The 21,910-nt window shown below is 36.5% G+C and overlaps 1 protein-coding gene across 7 annotated transcripts in view; it reads right to left on the bottom strand.

The window, feature by feature from the left end:
- The window catches only part of SPEF2 (sperm flagellar 2), a 196,774-nt gene that overhangs the window by 85,444 nt on the left and 89,420 nt on the right, over positions 1-21,910 (bottom strand). For 6 of the 7 annotated variants that reach the window (XR_001830836.1, XR_001830835.1, XR_001830838.1 and 3 more), the window contains 4 exons: positions 19,541-19,649; positions 18,401-18,558; positions 16,656-16,829; positions 13,012-13,062 (listed from right to left, as the gene is read on the bottom strand). Coding sequence is in view for 2 of the 7 variants with exons in the window: in XM_017548274.1 (XP_017403763.1) it covers positions 13,012-13,062; positions 16,656-16,829; positions 18,401-18,558; positions 19,541-19,649 (492 nt within the window). In the remaining 5 variants the exon portion in view is untranslated. The remainder of the gene's footprint in view (positions 1-13,011; positions 13,063-16,655; positions 16,830-18,400; positions 18,559-19,540; positions 19,650-21,910) is intronic. The other variant, XR_001830837.1, reaches the window with a different exon arrangement.

The following is a 21,910-nucleotide window of genomic DNA, read 5'->3' on the forward strand; positions in this document are numbered from 1 at the left end:
TAACAGTCTGGCCCCTCTGCTGTAGGTCTGCTGAGGTCCACTCCAGGCCCTGCTTGCCTGGGGATCACCTGCAGCAGCCTCTGTGCTTTCACTGGAAGCTGCAATCCTGAGCTGTTCCTAAATGGCCATCTTGGATCCCAACAGATTAAAATGTTCTTTTGATTTACACTTAGAAGTCTGCAAACTCAGAGAAGTTCTTATACTATTATTTGTTATCAGTTGATTTTAAGACTATTTTTATTTATGTTGTATACTAATTTTCTTTTTGGTAAATTCTGGTAAAATTTTTTAAACTACAGGCTGATAAACAGATTCATTAAATGACTCATACTTAAGAGCATAAATAGTATTTATTTATTTAAACATTTGTAATGTTATTGAGGCAAAATCCAGGGAAGTTATAAGCAATTTAGTGTGCAAATTAATGTGGGAGTGTAGATTATATTTTCCAAAGAGTTAAGAGGCTCTTTTTTGTTTTTTTCTCATAGGCTAACAGCTCTTAATAAAACATTTCTTTATTCATTTTGACTCTAAATTTCCTCATCTTTGACATGGTAAATTGATAATTTCTACTTCATAGATGATTGTGAAATTTAATGAAATTATATATGTAAATTATCTTGTGTAGTGCCTGGTGCATAAAAGATACTTTATAAGAGGTAGTTTCTTATTATGCTCATAAAATGTATTATAAAAGAAGACTATGGTTGAATTTTGCTACCAGTACTGTGATGGATCATAAATTAATCACCAGTTTTTGTATGTATGGCATCAACCTTCCAATGAAACCCAACATATTTTGCATTTGCTATAGACCTATGATGACTTTGCATTTTGTGCCACATACTATCCTCTGTTAAAGGTCTCAGGTGATAAAAATCTATTTTAGAAATTAATCCTGTTAAAACTTAAACCCATAATACTTCCTTTTTCACCTCATTTGTCAGGTTGCTCTGATTAATGAGTCATCACAATAAGCATTGTGTCTTTGAGCTGAATGTGCTAATTTCCTTCTTTCAGCGCTTTGGAATTTTATTTCATATAAGCATTATTATATGCATGTTTTTTTAATTGTAATCCAATGTAAATATTTGATGGAAAGGGTATATTATAAATAATACACTAGAGATCATTGAATGTTTCTGATTTTCCAGTGGCTACAATAGAGCAGTAAGCCTGAGGCTCCAGTAGAGTAGTTCTCAAATGTTAATGATCATCAAATCCTCTAGTGGGCTTGTTAAAACACAAAACTGCTGGGCCCCACTCCTGGAGTTTCAGATTTAGTAGCTCTTGGGTTGGACTGAGTATCTATATTTCTAACGAGTTCCCAGGTGATGCAGATGCAGATGCTGCTGGTTCTGAAGCCACACTTTAAGGGCATCTGCTCTCATAGATGATCTGGTTATTTCAATTTCATTTCACTTTTGTCTTTTTTCCTCTGCTTTCTCAGATCCTTCAAATTAAGTGTCATTAATTAGACAGCCAGGTGGGAGGGGGTCCCTGGAGAAACTTCAACCAGCCTGCCTGTGGGGGTTCAGTCAGGATGGTGGGAGAAATTGTAAAAGTATAAGAAATAGTCACAAACTTTCCTGGAAGGCTAGGAGGTTTGCATAGTTTCAATAAAAGGTCTAGCTGAAGGCAGCCTAATCCTCTTGACCTTGAGTTAATAGTGGAAAAGCAAATAACAAGGGAATGTAGAAGAGTTTATCTTAATAGCTTGTTTACTCATGTGGTCCTAAAAGTAACCTTGAATCATTCATAGGCAGGATGTCTCTCTCGGGGATTGACAATGTTAATTACCTTCTAGTACAACCTTTGTCATTTAATCTGTACTAAATAAATTCAAACTTTGCTGGCTGATCGAGGCAACACTTCAGACTGAGGCAACAGAGCCCCTTAGTCGGACTGAAGGCAAGAGATCTGCCTGTCAGGCTGACTAAGTGTACGTTATTCTTCAGTGTATGTCATGCAAGCCTAGGTTTACAGGTCAGACCCTGGCACCTGCCCACTAGGGTGGAGCCTTGGGAAGTTCATGCCATTTGTGGTGGGGAGAAGCCTGGCCCCTTCTTTTCCTGTGTGGAACCTGGGATTCAAACTGCCAGGCAGGAGGTGCTCTAGAAGAGAGACTCTGGCCTTGGAAGAGTCCCTGTTTCCCCCTTTTTTTCCTGTTTAAGCCCAATAAAACCCTGCTTTACTCCTTTTTAAACCATGTGAGCCTAAATTTTCATGGCTGTGGAACAGACAAAAACCCCATCTTTAGCTGAACTAAGGAAAAGTCTTGCAACATTTTTGACACCCAATGTGGGGCTTGAGAAGCAGTGAGCGAAATGGGGACTCAAAACCTCTCACTGTTGCTTCTAAGCCTTTTCATTCTTGGACTTCTGAGGGTGGGGAAAAACAAGCCACAACCCCCATGAATCCCAGGCCTTTTCATGGCCTTTTCCTTTTTTTTTTCTGGACAGACCAGTGAACACCAGCTTCCTGATGCTCCCTGCTCCCTGCCAGGGTTGGGACACATGGCACCAGTGTCCTGAACAGCTGGCTGGCTGGTTCCCAGCCACAAGCCACCACAGCCATCCCCTTTCCCAGCCAAAGAGTTTTACTCCATTGGACAGTAATTGAACTAATCTCCCTGGTGGAGAACAGCTTGCATAAGAATAAGAGGTTCTTCCCCAGGCATTTTTACACGTTTTTTTCCTTCTTCTTTTCCACCCCATCGGCAGTTTACCCTTAAAGTTTTTTCCCCCACTATATTAGGCCAGGATCCTCAACTAACACTGTTCATATTTTCTGTAAAGTTTTAATTGAGAAAAAGGATTTGTGAGGCTAGTCTTGGCTTGCGGCCAATCTCGTGTACTTTGTATGTCTGTATGGTTTGTGCCACTCCATCTTGCTTTACATCCTGGGGGCATAACTGCTTAGCAAGGCTTTGTTTAGCAATACTGCCTTAGGGGATAAGCCCTCTCTGATTCAGTATCTGCATGTTTTCCTAGCTCTTTCTCTTAAAGGACCCCACCCAGCAACTGAATTTTCTTCTGCCTATGTATGTACTGTGTGTGATGTCTATGAAAAGAGCTCTAATTAATTTGTCATGAAGGAAGACAAGCACTTGGATCACACACCTTTTTTAAGGGAAGTTAAAAGCTGTGGTACCTTTTGGTTCACGTGACTTTAAGAAATGAAAACAACCCTAAAGACTATTGGCAAAATGCAGGTCACATGCAAGGTTTGCTAAGTGTTTTAAGGTTACAAACTGCTTTTTGGGTTCTGAGAACTACATGACATGCTGGCTTCACAACTGGTAAGGCCTGCGGACATATGGAACTAACCTCACCCTTAATTAAGAAGGCAAACCTTGGCTACTTAGCACACAATTAAAGCAACTTACCAAGTTTTACCTTAAAGTTAAAATTCTTAGGAGTTAATTGAAACTACTGGAAATAGATTTACCTGCAGGGTGTGTAAGAACAGCAAAATATGTTTTTTAGTAAAAGGTTATAAGAAGACATGGAAATGTAAATCTTTGCCTAGAGTTAAAGGATTATTTTGAGTTAAATTAGGAAAAAGCTGAAGGTTCAAAGAAGTGGTAGAAAAATTGTAGAATTTAATCTTGCATTAAAGGTTCTCTACGTGAACATATTGACTAAATTCCAAAAAGGTTATTATATGGTTTTTCTGTAAATTAAGCATTGAAATAAAAGCATAACAAGGTTTTCCTAAGGCACTAATCTGCTCTTGGCAAAATTTGTAAAGGTATATAAAAGGTGTTTGCTTATTTAAAATTTCTGAGTCATCATTTGGCAAAATAAATAGTCTATGGTAATCTGCAATTGTACTTCATACTATTAAGTGCTTTAAATGTATTTAAAAGTCTTCCCAAAATCAAACTTCAGTATCAAAAGTGTCTTCCCTGACAGCTGTCTTTTTGAATACTTCAGATGGCCCTGAAGTTTCCAGAAAAGAGAGGTAAACAGGATTGTTTGACAGGTTTAGTATATGGGATTGCCAAAATGATGCTCAATTTTCTTTAGGTTATATCTTGGCAAATAATGCTAATATATATTCCAAAATTGTATAAAATTTCTAAAATTCTAATGTCTAAGTATATGCTATCAATCATAATTAAGGTTATGTTACTAAAAACTACAGAGATAACCAAATGTCTTTGTCAATCGTGTTTCTAACTGTAACTGCCTTAGACATTTTGCTATCCACAGACAATTGTTTTATTTTAATCCTTTTAAAAGATGGTTTATAATGAGCTATAAACTTTAATAGATGCTCTCAAACACAGGTTTTTGATAACTTTGGAGACTGTGACATTGGAATAAAAGAAAATATACAGGACTCATAAACAGCTGAAATGTTCATGAATATATCAAGTGAAGCAAGAACTAAATGGACTGAACTCAGAAAGCTGAAGCAACCTTTTTGACTTTTGCTTGGAATATTGCTGATCCTTGTTTTGTTTTTCAGAGTCAAGGATACTTACTTTGAGCTATTTACAGCCTTTAATAATTAAGCAAGGTATACTTCTATGATCAAAATTTGCAGCATGTTTGTTTCTCTATGCCTGGTTCCTCCAGAATTTAGAGCCTATCTGTGAGTATTCTTATGGCAATATAGTTGTTTGTATCAGTGCAATAAAAATCCATTTTTCTTTTGCAACAGGACACAATTGGAGAAAGTGGTTATTTTACTAAGGCTTTGACTGGAAGAGTATGCTTCCTTTTAAGGAGTAAATCTCTACTTGCAGAGCCAATAAAAGCCCAGTAGGGAAACTGGCCTCATACATTCATCTACACAGTCCCTGTACAGGGTTCCTGACCTGTGGTCAGTAAAGAATGTCACTTTTTAACAGGTCCAGGAGCTCCAAGTTTATCTTGGGACCATAGAGGAGAGGATCACCCAATTCATAGGTATTTGAGGATACAAATTCATGATTAGGCTTGGCTTTAAAAGTTCTTATCTGAGATTCTTTGTGGAACAGACTTCTATCAAAGCCAATCCAAAAGGCCTATGTAAAAGTAATAGTTCTTGCCGCACTTTATTCAAATAATCAGGCCAAGTATAAGATTAAAATCTATTTTGCAAACTATTCAGTTCTGTGATGATTATGTAACAAAAATGAGGACTGGAGAGACAGAAATCACGTTTCAAAACTTATCATACATTTATCATTAAATTCTAAGCTCATTAGTTGTTTGTAAGTTTTCATGTACATTTTAGACTAATCCTGCTTGCTCCTGTGAATCAACCAGAAATTTCTGGCTGCAGCTCAAAAAGAACAAAAGGGATCGGTAATGTAAAAATCTGGATCGATATGCTAGTTCCACACAATTATCCTGCATATCCTGCCAGGTGATGGGAATAAATAGGATGCCCATCACTCAGAGGTTTTCTTTTTGAAAAAGTAAGACCAAGGGAGCTAACCGAAGCCAAGCACCATGCACCCAAATCTTAGCAAGCATAACTATAGCCACCAGTTATCTGGGTGTGCCACAAGACATCCTTTCCTCTTCCCTGTTGGAAGAGGACTCAGTTCCACAGTTCACCTTAGCATTCCACTTATAATAAGGAGTCCATGCAACCTCCTGAGACACATTTTTGTCCCAAACTCAATTTCAAGCTTTGAGTCAAAGCCCTAGGAAGGAAAGCTGGATCTAAGGGATCAAGAGGCAAATGACAATAGAGGATAAAAGGCACAGCAAAGGTGAACATGGCTGATTCCTGCTGATTAAGCCAAGTTCAAGCTTCCTGTTTCACTGATAAAGGCCACATTAGTATCCATGACATAAATGATATCTAGGGAACTCCAAGGCTACTGACAGCAGGGGAGATAAGGCATACGTGGGTAAGAGCGGATAATTCCTATTGTGTAGGGCCTCTCTGCTTCAAGGCACTTTGGCACTCACGGTGGAACCTGCCAAAATCACTCAGATACAAAGATGGAAGAAGGAAAGAGAATACTCTTCCCTCTCCCTCATGTAACCTGGATATCTGCTAGGAAGAGAAGGGAACCAGTGATGCCTATTCCTCTCTTTCTAGATGGGTAGCTATTTATCTTCATTCTATATCCCTTTTGAATGCATCCTGACCCTCAGGGATTCCTTTAAAAGGTGCTACTTTTTTTCTTTCTCCTCCTCTGTCCTCTCTTCACAGATAGGTAATTGTGTCTCTGTACCATGGGACACTCACCTTGGATGCATCCTCTGAACTAGAAAGAATTAATTTCCCAAACCTTAAACTGGTTGGTTTAGGATTGGTCTCAGGGGAAGGGAACACAGAAGCCTAACATGCCAGCAGATGGGTAGAGTTTTTTTTTTTTTTTTTAACCAGTTGGGGTTCTATCCTCCCTCTCCCTGTGCAAACTGGTAAAAGACCTCAGAAGTTTTGACCTTCCTTATCCCTCCCCATGTTTCATTTTGATACATGTTTTCTAATAACCCCATTTGTCTGATCTTGCCTTCAGGCCATCAAACTCTAAACGGTCATGCAACCAGAACCTCTGATGTGGCCCCTTCTGCTGGGAACCCTTAAATGGTCTCTGAGGGAGCTCTAACTGCCATTTCCCAAGAACAGTACCCCCTGTCAGCTGGAAGCAGTTAAGATAGGTCTTGTCCTTATCCTTAATCTAACAGCAGTTAGATGTATTTCTTTAGAGGGTGGAATCAGATAGCCAGGTGGGAGGAGGTCCCTGGAGAAACTCCCACCAGCCTGATTACTAGGGTGGAGCCTTGGGAAGTTCACACCATTTGCGGTGGGGAGAAGCCTGGCCCCTCCTTTTCCTTTGTGGAACCTGGGATTCAAACTGCCAGGCAGGAAGGGCTCTGGTGGAGGATCTCTGGCCTTGAAAGAGTCCCTCTTTCCCTTTTTTTTTTCTCCCCTTTTCACCCAATAAAAACCTGCTTTACTCACCCTTTAAACCATTGGTGAGCCTAAATTTTCATGGCCATGGGATGGACAAGAACCCTGTTTTTAGCTGAACTAAGGAAAAGTCCTGTAACATTAATGCTTATAATATTGATACTACATTTATTACATTAAGTGGCCTGGTAGCACCTACAATTGACCCTATAAGACAAATCAGGAGGCAAGCACTGGAACAATACTAACACTAATACATGTGACAGAGCATCAGAACTAAAGATGGTGTGATTTCCAAGTGTTTGTTCCAGAGAACTCTGGTCCCAACAGATTCTTCTCCAGGAAGAAGAACTCTGCATCCAAAATGTTCTGGGATCTTACATATGGTGTATCCTACTCCCTTGGAAATGCACATTGTCATAGAAAAATAAATCCTGTAATTAAAAACATTTTAACTTCATGTAACTTGGCATTTTCTGAATTTAGTTGATTATGGAAAACTTTCTTCATTTGGCTCCTAATTAACATCTCTCCCAGGTAAGCCTATATGTTTGAAAAGCCATTGTTTAATAAAGAAACATAATGGCAGTGAGAGCACTGAATCCTAACCACTAGACCACCAGGGAGCTACATGAGAACTACAAGCCACTGCTCAACGAAGTAAGAGAGGACACAAACAGATGGAGAAACATTCCGTGTTCATGGTTAGGAAGAATCAATATCGTGAAAATGGCCATACTGCCCAAAGTAATTTACAGATTCAATGCTATCCCCATTAAGCTACCAATGACCTTCTTCACAGAACTGGAAAAAACCACCTTAAACTTCATATGGAAACAAAAGAGAGCCCACATAGCCAAGTCAATTCTAAGAAAAAAGAATGAAGTGTGAGGCATCACACTACTGGACTTCAAACTATACTACAAGGCTACAGTAACCAAAACAGCATGGTACTGGTACCAAAACAGAGATATAGACCAATAGAACAGAACAGAGGTCTCGGACGCAACGCAACATATCTACAACCATCTGATCTTTGACAAACCAGACAAAAACAAGCAAAGAGGAAAGGATTCCATTTAATAAATGGTGTTGGGAAAACTGGCTAGCCATGTGCAGAAAGCAGAAACTGGACCCCTTCTTGACACCTTACACTAAAATTAACTCCAGATGGATTAAAGACTTAAATATAAGACCTAACACCATAAAAACCCTAGAAGAAAATCTAGGCAAAACCATTCAGGACATAGGCATAGACAAGGACTTCATGACCAAAACAGCAAAAGCATTGACAACAAAAGCCAAAATAGACAAATGGGACCTAATCAAACTCCACAGCTTCTGCACAGCAAAAGAAACAGTCATTAGAGTGAATTGGCAACCAACAGAATGGAAAAAATCTTTGCAGTTTATTCATCTGACAAAGGGCTGATATCCAGAATTTACAAAAAACTAAAACAGATTTACAAGAAGAAAACTAACAAGCCCATTCAAAAGTGGGCAAAGGATATGAACAGATACTTTACAAAAGAAGACATACATGAGGCCAACAAACATATGGAAAAATGCTCATCATCACTGGTCATCAGAGAAATGCAAATCAAAACTACATTGAGATACCATCTCACGCCAGTTAGAATGGCGATCATTAAAAAATCTGGAGACAACAGATGCTGGAGAGGATGTGGAGAAATAGGAACACTTTTACACTGTTGGTGGGAGTGTAAATTAGTTCAACCATTGTGGAAGACAGTGTGGCGATTCCTCAAGGACCTAGAAATAGAAATTCCATTTGACCCAGCAATCCCATTACTGGGTATATGTCCAAAGGATTATAAATCGTTCTACTATAAGGATACGTGCACACGAATGTTCATTGCAGCACTGTTCACAATAGCAAAGACCTGGAACCAACCCAAATGCCCATCGATGATAGACTAGACAGGAAAAATGTGGCACATATACACCATGGAATATTATGCAGCCATCAAAAATGATGAGTTTGGGTCCTTTGTAGGGACATGGATGAACCTGGAAACCATCATTCTCAGCAAACTGACAGAAGAGAAGATCAAACACCGCATGTTCTCACTCATAGGCGGGTGTTGAACAATGAGAACACATGGACACAAGGAGGGGAGCACTACACACTGGGGTCAGTAGGAGGGAAATAGGGGAGGGATGGCGGGGGGTGGGGAGCTGGGGAGAGATAGCAAAGGGAGAAATGCCAGATGTAGGTGATGGGGAGGAAGGCAGCAAATCACACTGCCATGTGTGTACCTATGCAACAATCTTGCATGTTCTTCACATGTACCCCAAAACCTAAAATGCAATAAAATAAATAAATGGGGGAAAAATCATAATGGGACAGTGGCAAACTGGTTCAAGAGGAAGTGAAATATTTTAAAAACACTTTAAGTACTATTGTTAATGGCATCTCAGTGTCAAGATTTGGGAGAGAGAAGGGTAGAAACTGATCTCATATGCGGAGAAGAATATGAATGAATCCAAGACATCAACAGCAGGAAATAATGATAAGTTTGAAGAAAGGAGAAAATAGATGGTTCCTCAACTCATAAGTGACACTTTAAATATAATTGGTATCAATGGCTTGTGAAATAAACAGATGACCAATTAATGGTGTTCACCTGAAATGGTGTTAATTTGAAATATTAAGAAATAAAATCATTTATTCTTTATGAAGGAAATCCAAAGCCACACTATTTATATGTAACAGAGAGACTTTTAAATCTTGAGAGTTCACCTATCTCAAATATTACTTAATGCAATAGAATAGTAAAATAAAAGCAATAAATATTTGGAAGTCTTTGGAGTTAGTTAATTTGAGCTAACTACATGGCTCCAATGTATACATTTTGCTGTTGAACTTGTGTTTGCCTGTGAATTGTTTGGAGTCTGTATGCTTTTATTAAGGATGCCCTTATAGCATGTGTTAATTATGTCTAATTTGATGTTTTGGTACATAAGCCTTTTTAATTTCTGTTTTTGATGATTCTATAATGATGTTTCATTTGCTTTTTTGATTCTGATGAGAAAAAAGAGATGAGTAATGTAAAATATGAAAATTATTCTATTAGTAAACAAGTGAGAGCTGAGAACAACTTATAGCCCTTAAAATTTTAACTAAAAGTTCTATCTCAGTGTTAACTTACCAATTAGGTCTAGTTATATAAACCCATTATATCACATGATTAGAGAAGGGTGAGGTTCCCTTTGAGAATCATGGTTATTTATATATTTAAATGCCCAAATGTCTATTTTAGCACATTATGTTTCGAACATTACACACTCTTGGACTGCAACAGCACTGGCAGTTTGTGATGAACAGTTTAAAAAAGGCATACACTTCATGACAATGCTGCTTGGATGAACCTGGAATAAGTAAACTGCATGTATCCGTAACTTCATTTCAATCTTTAGTTAATTGGTTGCTATAGCAACTTCAATATGAATCTAACTGATGTGCTTTATAGAGCTTGGGATTTTCTTTCACCAACTATCAATTACTTTAAAAATTATATTCCCCTATTTCACAGAAATAAAGTAAAATAGAAAAAAAAGCATAAATGAAACTAGGGTCAGAAAAAATATAGCTTAAAGTAGAAATTCAAAATCAAGAGAGGAATTAGAAGGCAGACATTGAGATCTAGGTTCTTGCACAGATACTAAACCTGAGCCATGAGTTTTTTCTGAACCTCTAGTCAGCCAAAACACAAAGGGAAATGCTCTCTCTTAAAGGTGCCCATTAATCACTCAGAGGAGGAAACATTTTCCTGTCCCTTGATTCTGAACAAAATTTATCACCTAGGATTTCAGGTAGGAGCCACTGAATGATGTAGTGGGCATAATATTCCTTAAGAAAATATAGTACCAGGCTGTTATTGGTATAATAAAACTTTTACCGCCACTGCTATGTTACATAGTAGAGGACTTTATCAAAATGTTGAGGACGTTTTTTAAGACTGGAAGTTTTATTTCATTTCAATGGACATTAAAGTTGGCTTACTAAATTCGAAAACTAAGCAAAGTCATTAATGAGTTTTGAATGAAAACATAGTCTTCGGCAAAACTTCTTAACAGAATTCTTTACAACAAATAATTCTATAAAAATTTAAATTTGGCCAGCCATGGTGGCTCACTCCTGTAATCCCAGGATTTTGGAAGGCTGAGGTGGGGAGATTGCTTGAGCCCAGGAATTTGAGACCATCTTGGGCAACATGGGGAAACTCGATCTCTACAAAAAATACAAAAATTAGCCAGGGATGGTGGCTATGCCTGTGGTTCCAGCTACTTGAAAGGCTGGGGTGGGAGGACTGTTTGAGCCTAGGAGGTCAAGGCTGCAGTGAGTCAGGATCACACCACTGCATTACAGCCTGGGCAACAGAATGAGACCCTGTTTCAAAACAAAGAAACAACAACTTAAAATCCAACATTATTGTTTCATAATCAAACATTATGCAGAAGAAAAACTTTGCAAACCTGGTATTTAGAAATAGTATCACATGGATAAAGCCATAGGCATTTACAATTAACTAAAAAAGGCAAGCAATGCAACACCACCAGATTAATTTAAGTTGTAAGGTTCCTCCTGGGCAGTAGGGAAGCAGTCGGGGTGGGGGGGTGGGGAACCCACCTCCCACTTATCGAACAATTAAAAGAAGCGAAACAAAAAACCTATCAACAAAACCTAAAAACAAGCTGGACTTAATAGCCATGGGATTGTAATATTGGCAAAAACAACAACAACAACAAAAAGTAAACATCAAATATGAATGTCAGGTCAAAATAATTTTCAATAAAACAGCATCAACCAAAATAACCTGTTAATGCTCAAATAGGTAACTTAAAAGTACCTGACTGTTAAAAAAAATAGTTACAGAGTACATATCCAAATACCCTAAAAGGGACACCAACCCTTATAAATGAGCTTCTAAAAGTTTACTCATTGTGGCTGTATGCATAACATAAATTTTCCAGGGAATTTATATTCTTTAAAAAAGCACAGAGTGGGGTTGGAGGAGGGGACAATAACTCAAAGTTCTCTAAAATATTTGCAAGAGCTCTTTAAAGTTTTCTTTACTCTTAGATGGTTGAAGAATTTTCTAAAGAAACTCAAATAAGTAATACTTAATAAGAATTAAAATCCCTTGCATGAAATATAAATTAGAATAAAGTAAAAATCATTAAAATCCTTTGCCAGTATGTAGTTACACCAATAAGTTACATCAAGCTGTAAATATTTGTTGCTTCCAATTCTTTTCTTTTTTTTTTTTTTGAGTGAAATGGTGCGATCTTGGCTCACTGCAACCTCCGTCACCTGGGTTCAAGCAATTCTCCTGCCTCAGCCTCCCTAGTAACTGGGACTACAGTTGAGTGCCACCACACCTGGCTAATTTTTGTATTTTTTTTTTTTTTAGTAGAGATAGGGTTTCACCATGTTGGCAGGATGGTCTCAGTCTCTTGACTTCAAGATTTGCCTTCCTCAGCCTCCCAAAAGGCTGGGATTACAGGATTTAGCCACCATGCCCAGCCCCAATTCATATCTTTGTTTATAAATTACTGGCTTTAATTATTACAAAAAATGTAGGACAGGTCTCAAAAACTAACTTCAAGAGTTCCACTAAAAATAGATGGTAAAAATCAAACATTCTACTTTAGTTAACAGTATTGTATCAAGGTTACTTCCTTAGTTTTTTAAATGTTCTAAGATAATGTAAGATTTTTATTTTATTTTTTTACCAGTGTGCCTATCAGTGAAGGAAATTCAACAAGAAATCCAAGAAAATTTGATTCAGTATGTAGTTTTCTGATGGCACAGTTTAGCTCAAGGATAACAGCTATAATATATCTGATGAATGGATATTCTGCATATTAGATTTTCTCTAAATTATCCCTGCCAGCATCACTTTTCTCAGCAGGGCCTTTGGTAAGCACTAGGATACAGAAAGTTTGAGGTTATATTCTTTGGCACAGCTTACGATTTACAAATGCCTGAGAGAAGTAGTCAATGTATACCACTACACAAATCTAGCTATTTTCACTGAAATAGTTATAAAATACAGAATTACATGTAATCATATCTATTTTTATGTGCTGTACCTTTTCTTTTGAGTGCAGTCTCACCTTTCTTTCCTTTTCCTTCCTGAGGAGATTCTTGCTTACCAGGCGGGGCTTCTAAACAAAATTCAACACACAAAAGTCACTGATGATTTACTTCAATAGCCTGGGCTATATGATTTGAAAGCAAGCTAATGCTATTTCCCATAGGTAAACAGTTACATTTGTGAACTGCATAAAATGGCTCAGGTCTTTACTATGAGTTAAAATTACTCTGAAGTCAGACTATGGACTGAAACTTCTGGAATGATAGCTCTAATAGCAGCATTATTCTCTCATATTGAGACATTTAGTCCTAACTTTAATATAAAAATTTGGTAATAGATTTGATCATAAACTCTTTAATGGAACTAGCTGTGGTGTTTTTAAAAGATAATCACAAGTCCATTTGAAGCATATGGCTGTATTTGGATTTATTTCAACCGAATGTGGCTATACAATGAGACAACTGTATCTGTAATAAAAGTGATGTCAAAGCCGGGTATGGTGGAATGTGCCTGTAGTCCCAGCTATGAGGAAATTGAGGCCGGAGGATGGCTTAAGCCCGGGAGTTTGAGTCTGGCCTGGGCAACATAGTGAGACCCTGTTTCTAAAAATTAAATAAGTAAATAAAATGATAAAATAAAATAAAAATGATGGCCGGACACTTTGAAGAAGAGTTATATAACCACATTGTTTTGATATGCTGCACCCTTGCACTTCTCTTGGTCACACGCCTTGTAACTTCCACATTTTTCATTGACTGTAATTGTAATGCCAGAAATGATGTGAGTATATTTATCTTAAATTCCCTGAGATATAGTTCAGAAATATACTGGAAGGGAGAAATTGATTTGGAGATGCACCAATTAATGAGTTTGTTTCTTGAAAAAAAAATTCACTACATCCTGCATTATTTACCAAACAAATTTAATTATTTTCCTTCCTTGGTCCTGGGCTATATTGTTTTCCTTCATTTTAAAGGATGAACCAGTATGGCAATTTAAATGCCTGTGATGGAGAGAGACTCCCTCTAACCTATTGTTTTGTATTTTGAAGTGATAGTTATAAGAATGTATAAATCCCTAGCACCTCTCACTTACATTTAAATGTCACAGACATGACAACCAAGATTCCACAGAAATAAGACAGGTGACTTTGTTAATCTCTCTAAATGGATGTTTAAAAATCCAAATAGTTGATAAGTAAATCTGGAAGAAAGAGGGAGGAGGGATGAAAGAGAGGGATGGAAAAGAGGGAGGGAGAGAGGAGGGAGAGAGAAAGGGTGGAGAGAGGGAGGGAGGGAGGGAGGAAAGGAAAGAAGAAGGGAGGGAGGGGAGAGGGAAGGAAAGAAAGAAAAACCTAAATAGAAGTATAGGTAGTATTATTCTGTGTGCCATACTAAGAACTAATTCTAAATTAAATACTGACAACTGATACTGTATTTGATAATAGACCCTTTAATGGAACATAAATATGAAGAATTAAAAATTTAATCCCAAGTATAATTGAACCAGATATATAATACAGAACTGAATAAAATATAGAACAATTTTTGAACAAAATAACTGTTAGGAGTTCAATGTGCTAGCCCCTTTCAAAATTTTCATTTTGTTTTTTAGTAAATAATTCCTCTTTTCATCTCAGCTTCTACTGAAGACTGTACTTAGATGTTTGAGTAGGGCATGTTCAGAAGCCCCAGGCTTTCAAGTCTAAAAATGTTCCATTTTGGAAAATTTGTGAACTATTTATACAAAAATTTTAAAAACCTATGATAAACGTTCCTCTCCAAAATTGCTTAACCAAGATTCTCTCAGCTGCAGGGGCAGTGCTATCTGATCTCCTGCCCCATCAGTGCTCATCATACTGAGGTTGGATGGCAGCAATTGGGACTCTGGAGATTAACTTTTCTAAACATTCTTAAATATCAGGCATTAGCCCTGACATTGGTGGGAAAAAAAGACAAGTACAACCACTCTTTAAAGCAACAATAGATTTATTATTTCTCCAATGAACAGTATTCAAGAATACAATTATAAAATAGCAAACTTCAGAAACTTAAAGACTGAGCTTTCTTTATCAGAAACCCTAGAGACTGGTTTCAGGGAATGGCTCAAATACATAGGTGCTCCTGACTGGAGCAAGCTGAGGAGGAGCAAGAGATGTAGAGCCATAGCTATCGGTTAAAGGATTGATAATTCCAGGCTCACTTTAGCCACTGTGAAAACTGTCTTCTGAAGTTCTTTTTTTCTTTTCTTTTTCTTTTTTGGAGGCAGAGTCTCGCTCCCCAGGTAGGAGTGCAATGTCGCGATCTCGGCTCACTGCAATCTCCACCTCCCAGTTCAAGTGATTCTCCTGCCTCAGCCTCCCGAGTAGCTGGGATTACAGACACCTGCCAACATGCCCAGCTAATTTTTGTATTTTTAATAGAGATGGGGTTTTGCCAAGTTGGCCAGGCTTGTCTTGAACTCCTGACCTCAGGTGATCCGCCCTCCTCAGCCTCCCAAAGTGCAGGGATTTACAGGCATGAGCCACCGCACCCAGCCTGTCTTCACTAGTTCTAAAAAGCATTTAAAAGATTTCTATCTTCCTCCAGACCTCTGAATTGTTTTTTAATTTCTTAATGAAACAGTGGGAAAATGGTGTATATTTAATTCATGTCTTTGTGTTTTATTGTTTATATGATAAAAACATTTTTTAGAGTTTGTGTGTTTTCCCCTTAGTAAAGTTCTAATTTCCTGGAATGAAATGGTCTTTAATATTCCATAATATATCTTACTAAAGTCTTCAAATTTCTTTGTTTATATGAATGGGTTTAATTAAAAAACTTCAGACCTATCTCAAATCTCCATGAAGCAGAAAGACTATGGAATTTAGAAACGTCATGACACAATATCAAAGATACTTAGACACGGTGTAACTGCACAGTCATTTATAAAGCTGAAACTAGAAACTAAAGCCTTATATGTTTTATATACACACACAACAGGATACTGACACTCTACCAATAGCATGCATTACAACAACAATTGAGCACTTTTCTTTCGTTATTATATTCACCGTTTACCATTTAATGCTAGACTTATCATCCTTAGTGGTTAAAGATCTAGAAAAAAACTAAAAATGTTCTCTACCTAGGCTCCATACATATATGTTTACTGAGATGGCAGGAGCTTGTTTCTATACTGTATAATCACATAGTCCTGAAGATTTACAGTTACATATAAATTCTAGTTCTAATGGATGCTGTTAATTTGTTCCCTTATTCCGGTAGAAAACCAGATATACTCATTCTTATTTTATTAAGACATTCTTACTCTATACATAAATGTAACTCATAGTTCAGCAAACAGATGTGCATCCTCTTGATCTGCCTGAAGTTATCTGTTACTGTGTGCCTTTTCCTCTTCTCATCTGTGATCTTACTCTTATTGGTAGACCTAGGTGTGATGACTCCATGTCTCCTCCTACACAATGAAGAAGCTGGGCTTTGTAACAACCACGCTTTTAGCTACTATGAGGGCTTTTCCACTTCCATCTGAGTGTGAAGCCTTGTTTCATATGATTGAAGTTGCCCAAAGTCTGAATGTAGATAGACTATAGTTTATAATTCTTTACTGACTAAAAATAAGAAACCGAAAAACAAGGTTATAAATCATTCTGTCAATCACCTGATTTAGGTTTTCCTTTTGCACTAGGAGTTTTTGAAGGCACATGCTGAAGATGAATTTCCTTCTCTTTTTCTGTTTCAGGAGGAGGAGCGGGAGAAGGTGCAGGAAGTAGAAGCTCAGCCAGGGAGGCTGCTGCTTTTTCCTCAGCTTCCTTTTCTTCTAATTTCTTCTCAACTTCAAAAGGATGATAAGAATTGACCTTCATTAGAAACTCCAGACATCTAATGTTTCACTTGAACTAAGAGAAATTTAAATTAATATAAAACACTCTTACATATTTAAAGCTAATTCATGATTTAGCACATTATTTTAGTTTTTAACTTAATCGGGATGTTTACTATGGAACACTGGGCTAGGTTAATGTTTATTATTTTAATGATTAAATATTTGTTAATTACCTGTTTGAAGTATACATCTAAAATAAGTGATAACTAAGTCTATTAATGTAGTCAGTTTTTATTAGAATGTATACTGTTTAGGAAAATGTGAAGTTGAGTCTAATAGTTGGCAAAAACAAACTGATTCTAACATGTAGCATCAAGCCTTTATGGGTTAGAATCAGTTTGTTTTTGCTTCCCAACCAAGACTTTGTAAGATTGCTATGGAAGGTTTCTCCCTCCTGTCAGCCTCGTTTCTGTCAAATGACATGTTAAGTCTCTTAAAATACAATATGATTGTTTTTTATTTGAAGGGTTCATGCTGGTGGTTTTTGGAGTAGGCATTTAGATGTAGGAGCTTGTCTTTCTAAGTGTGAGGTCCTGGATTTCCATGGTGATTGTGGTTTATCGCGATGGGTTATTTTAATATTAGTTAACCAACACGTTATGGTACTTTAGGTCACAAATTTAGCGACAGGAGGCAGTATGCTTTCAAGGCAACTTTAGAATCCTTTTGATACTATTAACTTTGACCATTTTTTATTATACCAAGAAACTGTAGTTGCCAGTATAATTAGGGGTGACTGATAAACAAAAATGAAACATTTCTTTTTCAAATCATTTCTTGAAGGTAAAATCTCAGTGGAAATCTGACATTGGACTGAACTTAAAATCTCTTTAAATAAGAAACTTCAATAATAGTATAAACAGTTAGTGGGCACTTATCATTGGCTGAATGAAGGAGAAAGATATCTGGGTAGTTTAATGTGTGTGAGATATAACATGAAAGCAAGTTAATAAATAATGATCAATTTAATTAATAATAATAAAGAAACTCATAACAAAATAGGTGGATTTGAGAAAAAACGAATTGCCTAGTGTGTTCATTTTAAAAGAAGAAATCATACAGTTTCTTGACAATGCTAAAGCTAACAAAGAAAACCTTTACCCTTATCTGCAATATCCCTAATTTTCATTTTTTTTTACTTAAAAATATTTAATTAACAAATAAAGATTGCATATATCCAGAGGGTAAAATGTGAATTAATATCTTTAAATTGAAGTCTGATGAGTGTTTTTTGTTGTTGTGTTTACATGAAAACAATGCTTTCAGAGAGATGACCTCTTTTTGATTAAAATAAAAGAGAAAAAAAATATTTTATTCAGAAACACATACAACAGAAAGCTAAAGCTAGAAGCAGACAGAGCAGAACACACTTGTAAATAGTATAAATCCAAATATAAGAAAGAACATTTCAAAAAAAAAAAAAGAAAGAACATTTCAATCACATCTTTATTTCCTCCCAAACTCATTAAAACCACACATTTTAGTTGCATAAACTAAAAACTGTAAACAAATTTAAATACCTTTATTCTTTTTTTTCACTATTTCAACTGCAAAAATTTCTTTTAGTTTTTGACATAAAGATTCCTTATCTATTTCAGCATTGATTTTTATCAAAATATTTTCTGGCTCTGAAAACCATTGCTCCAATAAGGGCCAGTGGTCCAAGAAACCTATAATTCTGCAAAATCAAAATATTATATTAATATCTCATGCTGATCAAAAGACTAGAATGACATTAAGTATAATTTATTCAACATGCATAATGGAAACATGGATTGCCAATATTATAGAAAAAGAAACAATGTTATTTACTTTAGGTTAAAAAAGAAATATTTAATGTTATCAAGACATATTTTTGAGATGTATGAGAGTAAAAGAGGAAAATGTCATTGATTCAGGAAAACGTTCAGTATAAGTTCAGGTCTCTAAGTGAAAATCTAAGAAAACATCTTCTGTGCTCACAGTACAATAACTGAATGCTCTTCGGAAGGTAGCTACAGCCTGATTAACCTCGGCTGTTTATCTTTTTCTAAGAGATAGAAATTGAAGAGGTCTTTGAGTAAGCATAGATGGTTTAGGCTTATCTGCTTTACTTGAAAGTGTTCTTGGAATAATTCTTAAAACTGTTTTTTCCTTCCTCCTGCAGAGTAGACAGCCTTAATGTAGCTCAAATTATTCTTCTCTGGTTCATTTCATATTGTTGAGCTTTACAGGGTTTCATAAAAATGTCTAATTTGGTCAAAATTTCCAATTCCAATGTAAAATTGCAAACGACCAAAAGAATAATTTTATTTTAGCAAAATAGAAGTAGTTTATACTCTGATGCTTGGGTCTGTGAAGTTCCACCATCTTCACTGGCATTTCCTTAATGAGTGCTGAATCAGGATTCCATAGAATTAACTTACAAGTTCATGTAACCATAAAGGGAAGCATTTCCTGATTTAATTCTTATTTTTTCAGACTATAATGACTTGCACTCTAAATGTGAAAACCAGCACATAAATATTTTACTAATTATCAAAACTACTTTGTTTTCTTTTACCTGTAAAAGACTGAATGCTAAGAAATGGATATTCTTCTAGATATGATGATTCCAAAGTGATTGGCAATTTATTCAGAGAGCATGAAACAAGAAGCAGAGCATTTAGTTAAAAACTAACCTATGTTGTATCTGGTCTCTTAAATTCTGGTCTTCATCTTTATCTTGGTTTTCAGCAGCTACACGTTGACTGATATCTTCTTGAGCAGTTTCATAAGAAAATTCTTCAGCTATGGTATAAAACTGATTTAATTAGATAATTTTCAAAACCAAAGTTGCTACTTACTGCTAAAATATACTGATGCAAGATGCCAAACAGATATGGTTCCTGTATTTGATCCAATGTTTCTCAACAATGGTTTAAAAGGGGGACTCCATGTTTGGGTCCCCTTCCACAAACACTCTCGTGCTCATGGAAGCTGTTTTTCTCTATCCTGAATTTTCCCTCTGGAGTCCCCTTCCACGAACACTCCCTTTGTGGAAGCCTGTCTTCCCCCTCCTAAACTCCATCTCTCTCTATTCCCTTCCACTCAGTGTGGAAGCTGCTTTCCTCTCCTGGATTCGATCTTTCTGGATTCTCTCACTCACTGTGAGAGTTAGCTGTTTCTTCTCTCTCTCCTTCTCTTGTTTCTATATTTATATAAAGAAAAGAGAAGAAAAGAAAAAAAATGTTTTAAAAGACATTGAAAGAGTATAGTTTTGAGATAAGAATTTGATTTTTTTCTTGGAAATTGTGGAAAATAAGGAATACATTAAAGAAAAGTTGCAGTTTCAGAGTAGAGGATCTGAGGGTTGATTATGACAGACGAGAATGAAAAATGATGGGTCATCATGAATAATTAACTTGAACTGAATTAGAAAAATTAATATGGTGATATAAAAATTAAGATGAAAGAACAAGGTGGCCAGAATGTCAAATATGCATAAAATTATTTCTTGATATTATATTGCAATACAATAAAATTATTCTGTTTCTTTTTAGACTTTATGATCTCCCTGCAGAATAGACATAAAGGAATAGACCTGAAGAGACCAAAACAAACAAACAAAAAAACAATCTCAACAGCTCTGATTGAGTCCTATTCTGGATTTGTGGTACAAAGTCCAGAATATTCACCAATTTAGAATACATAAAAAATCATAAAAAGAAAAGAAAGCCTTGAACTAGATTAAAAGAAATTAGAATTACTCAATGGAAGAGAACATTGAATAGTGAATTAATAGAGTTCAAGAAACCCAAGAACCCTCACGGGATATAGTAATCAGTTGTTCTTCATCTCCATTCATAATAGAACAAGGGGAAATCAATTTAGAATACAGAATGATGCTTTAAAATTCTTGATTTGGAGAAACCCGAAGAACATCATCACGAGCATCCAGTCCCTAAATTCCTACCTCCTTTTTTCCGAATTTATCCGCATTATCCTAACTTCACTTTATGCTTTCTAGCAAACCTAAACTGCGTGAACGAACACTTCATGTTCTCTCTGTCCCTTAACAACTCCAATTTCTGTGTCCTTCTTTACCAGCCTTAGATGATATCATTTTTTTAAGACTTATGTGGTAAATATCTTTGAATAAAAATGCACATCCTTTATTCTCACTAATTCCCTAGCTCAGAAAATCAGCTGAGCTCTTTCATATATATACATATAAAATAGCTGAATTTTAAAGCTTACACACACACACACACACACACACACACACACACACACACACACACGGAATGTTTTCTAAAACAAATAGAGAAATAAAAAAACTAACAAATATCCTGTGGCCACAGCTCTTTTTTTTTTTTCTTTTAGAGATTAACTTCTTGGGCGTTATCTCCACTCACTCCCCATCTTTGCCCCTCCCACTCACACCTCACTGCAATCCTTCCTTTTCTCTCCTACCCTCCATGAAATGGCTTGCATAATGGTCACCAAAAATGCCAAAGGACACACTTCAGTCCTCATTTTGGCTTCTCTGTAGTACTAATAGGTAAAATTTGGCATACAATTCTTAAAAGCTGTTATACATATTATGCCGTTTTATACTCAACAGAAACTTGCAGGATCAAGATTCCATAATTAGCTTCAAATTGCACAGTTCATAAATGGTAGAGAAGGGATTTAATTCTCAGTAATGTAACTCCAGATTCTGGACTCCTTTTTAATTTTTATAGTCTTTGTTGAATTATACTTGCCAAAAAATGCATACACGAATATACAGTAGCTCCATGAATTCCTGAAGTGAAGACAGTCAGCACCCAGATATACAAACATCATCAGTCCCAGAAGACCCCTCCTGTTTCTTTTCAATTACTTATTAGCCACAAAGGGTCAGTATTTGAAGCCTGAATTCAAAACCTGTCTGTACCTCTCACCAGAGGGTGAACATTACTGTTCTATCTCAGGCTGACAAATGACTAAACAGCAGAGGCAGCCACCTCCTTTTCCATTCCGATGCAGCCTTTTACTCTCACAATGGCCACTCCCTCTCCTTAGGT

This window comes from Cebus imitator, unplaced genomic scaffold, assembly GCF_001604975.1.
Source record: "Cebus imitator isolate Cc_AM_T3 unplaced genomic scaffold, Cebus_imitator-1.0 Scaffold205, whole genome shotgun sequence".
NCBI classification, from domain to species: domain Eukaryota; kingdom Metazoa; phylum Chordata; class Mammalia; order Primates; family Cebidae; genus Cebus; species Cebus imitator.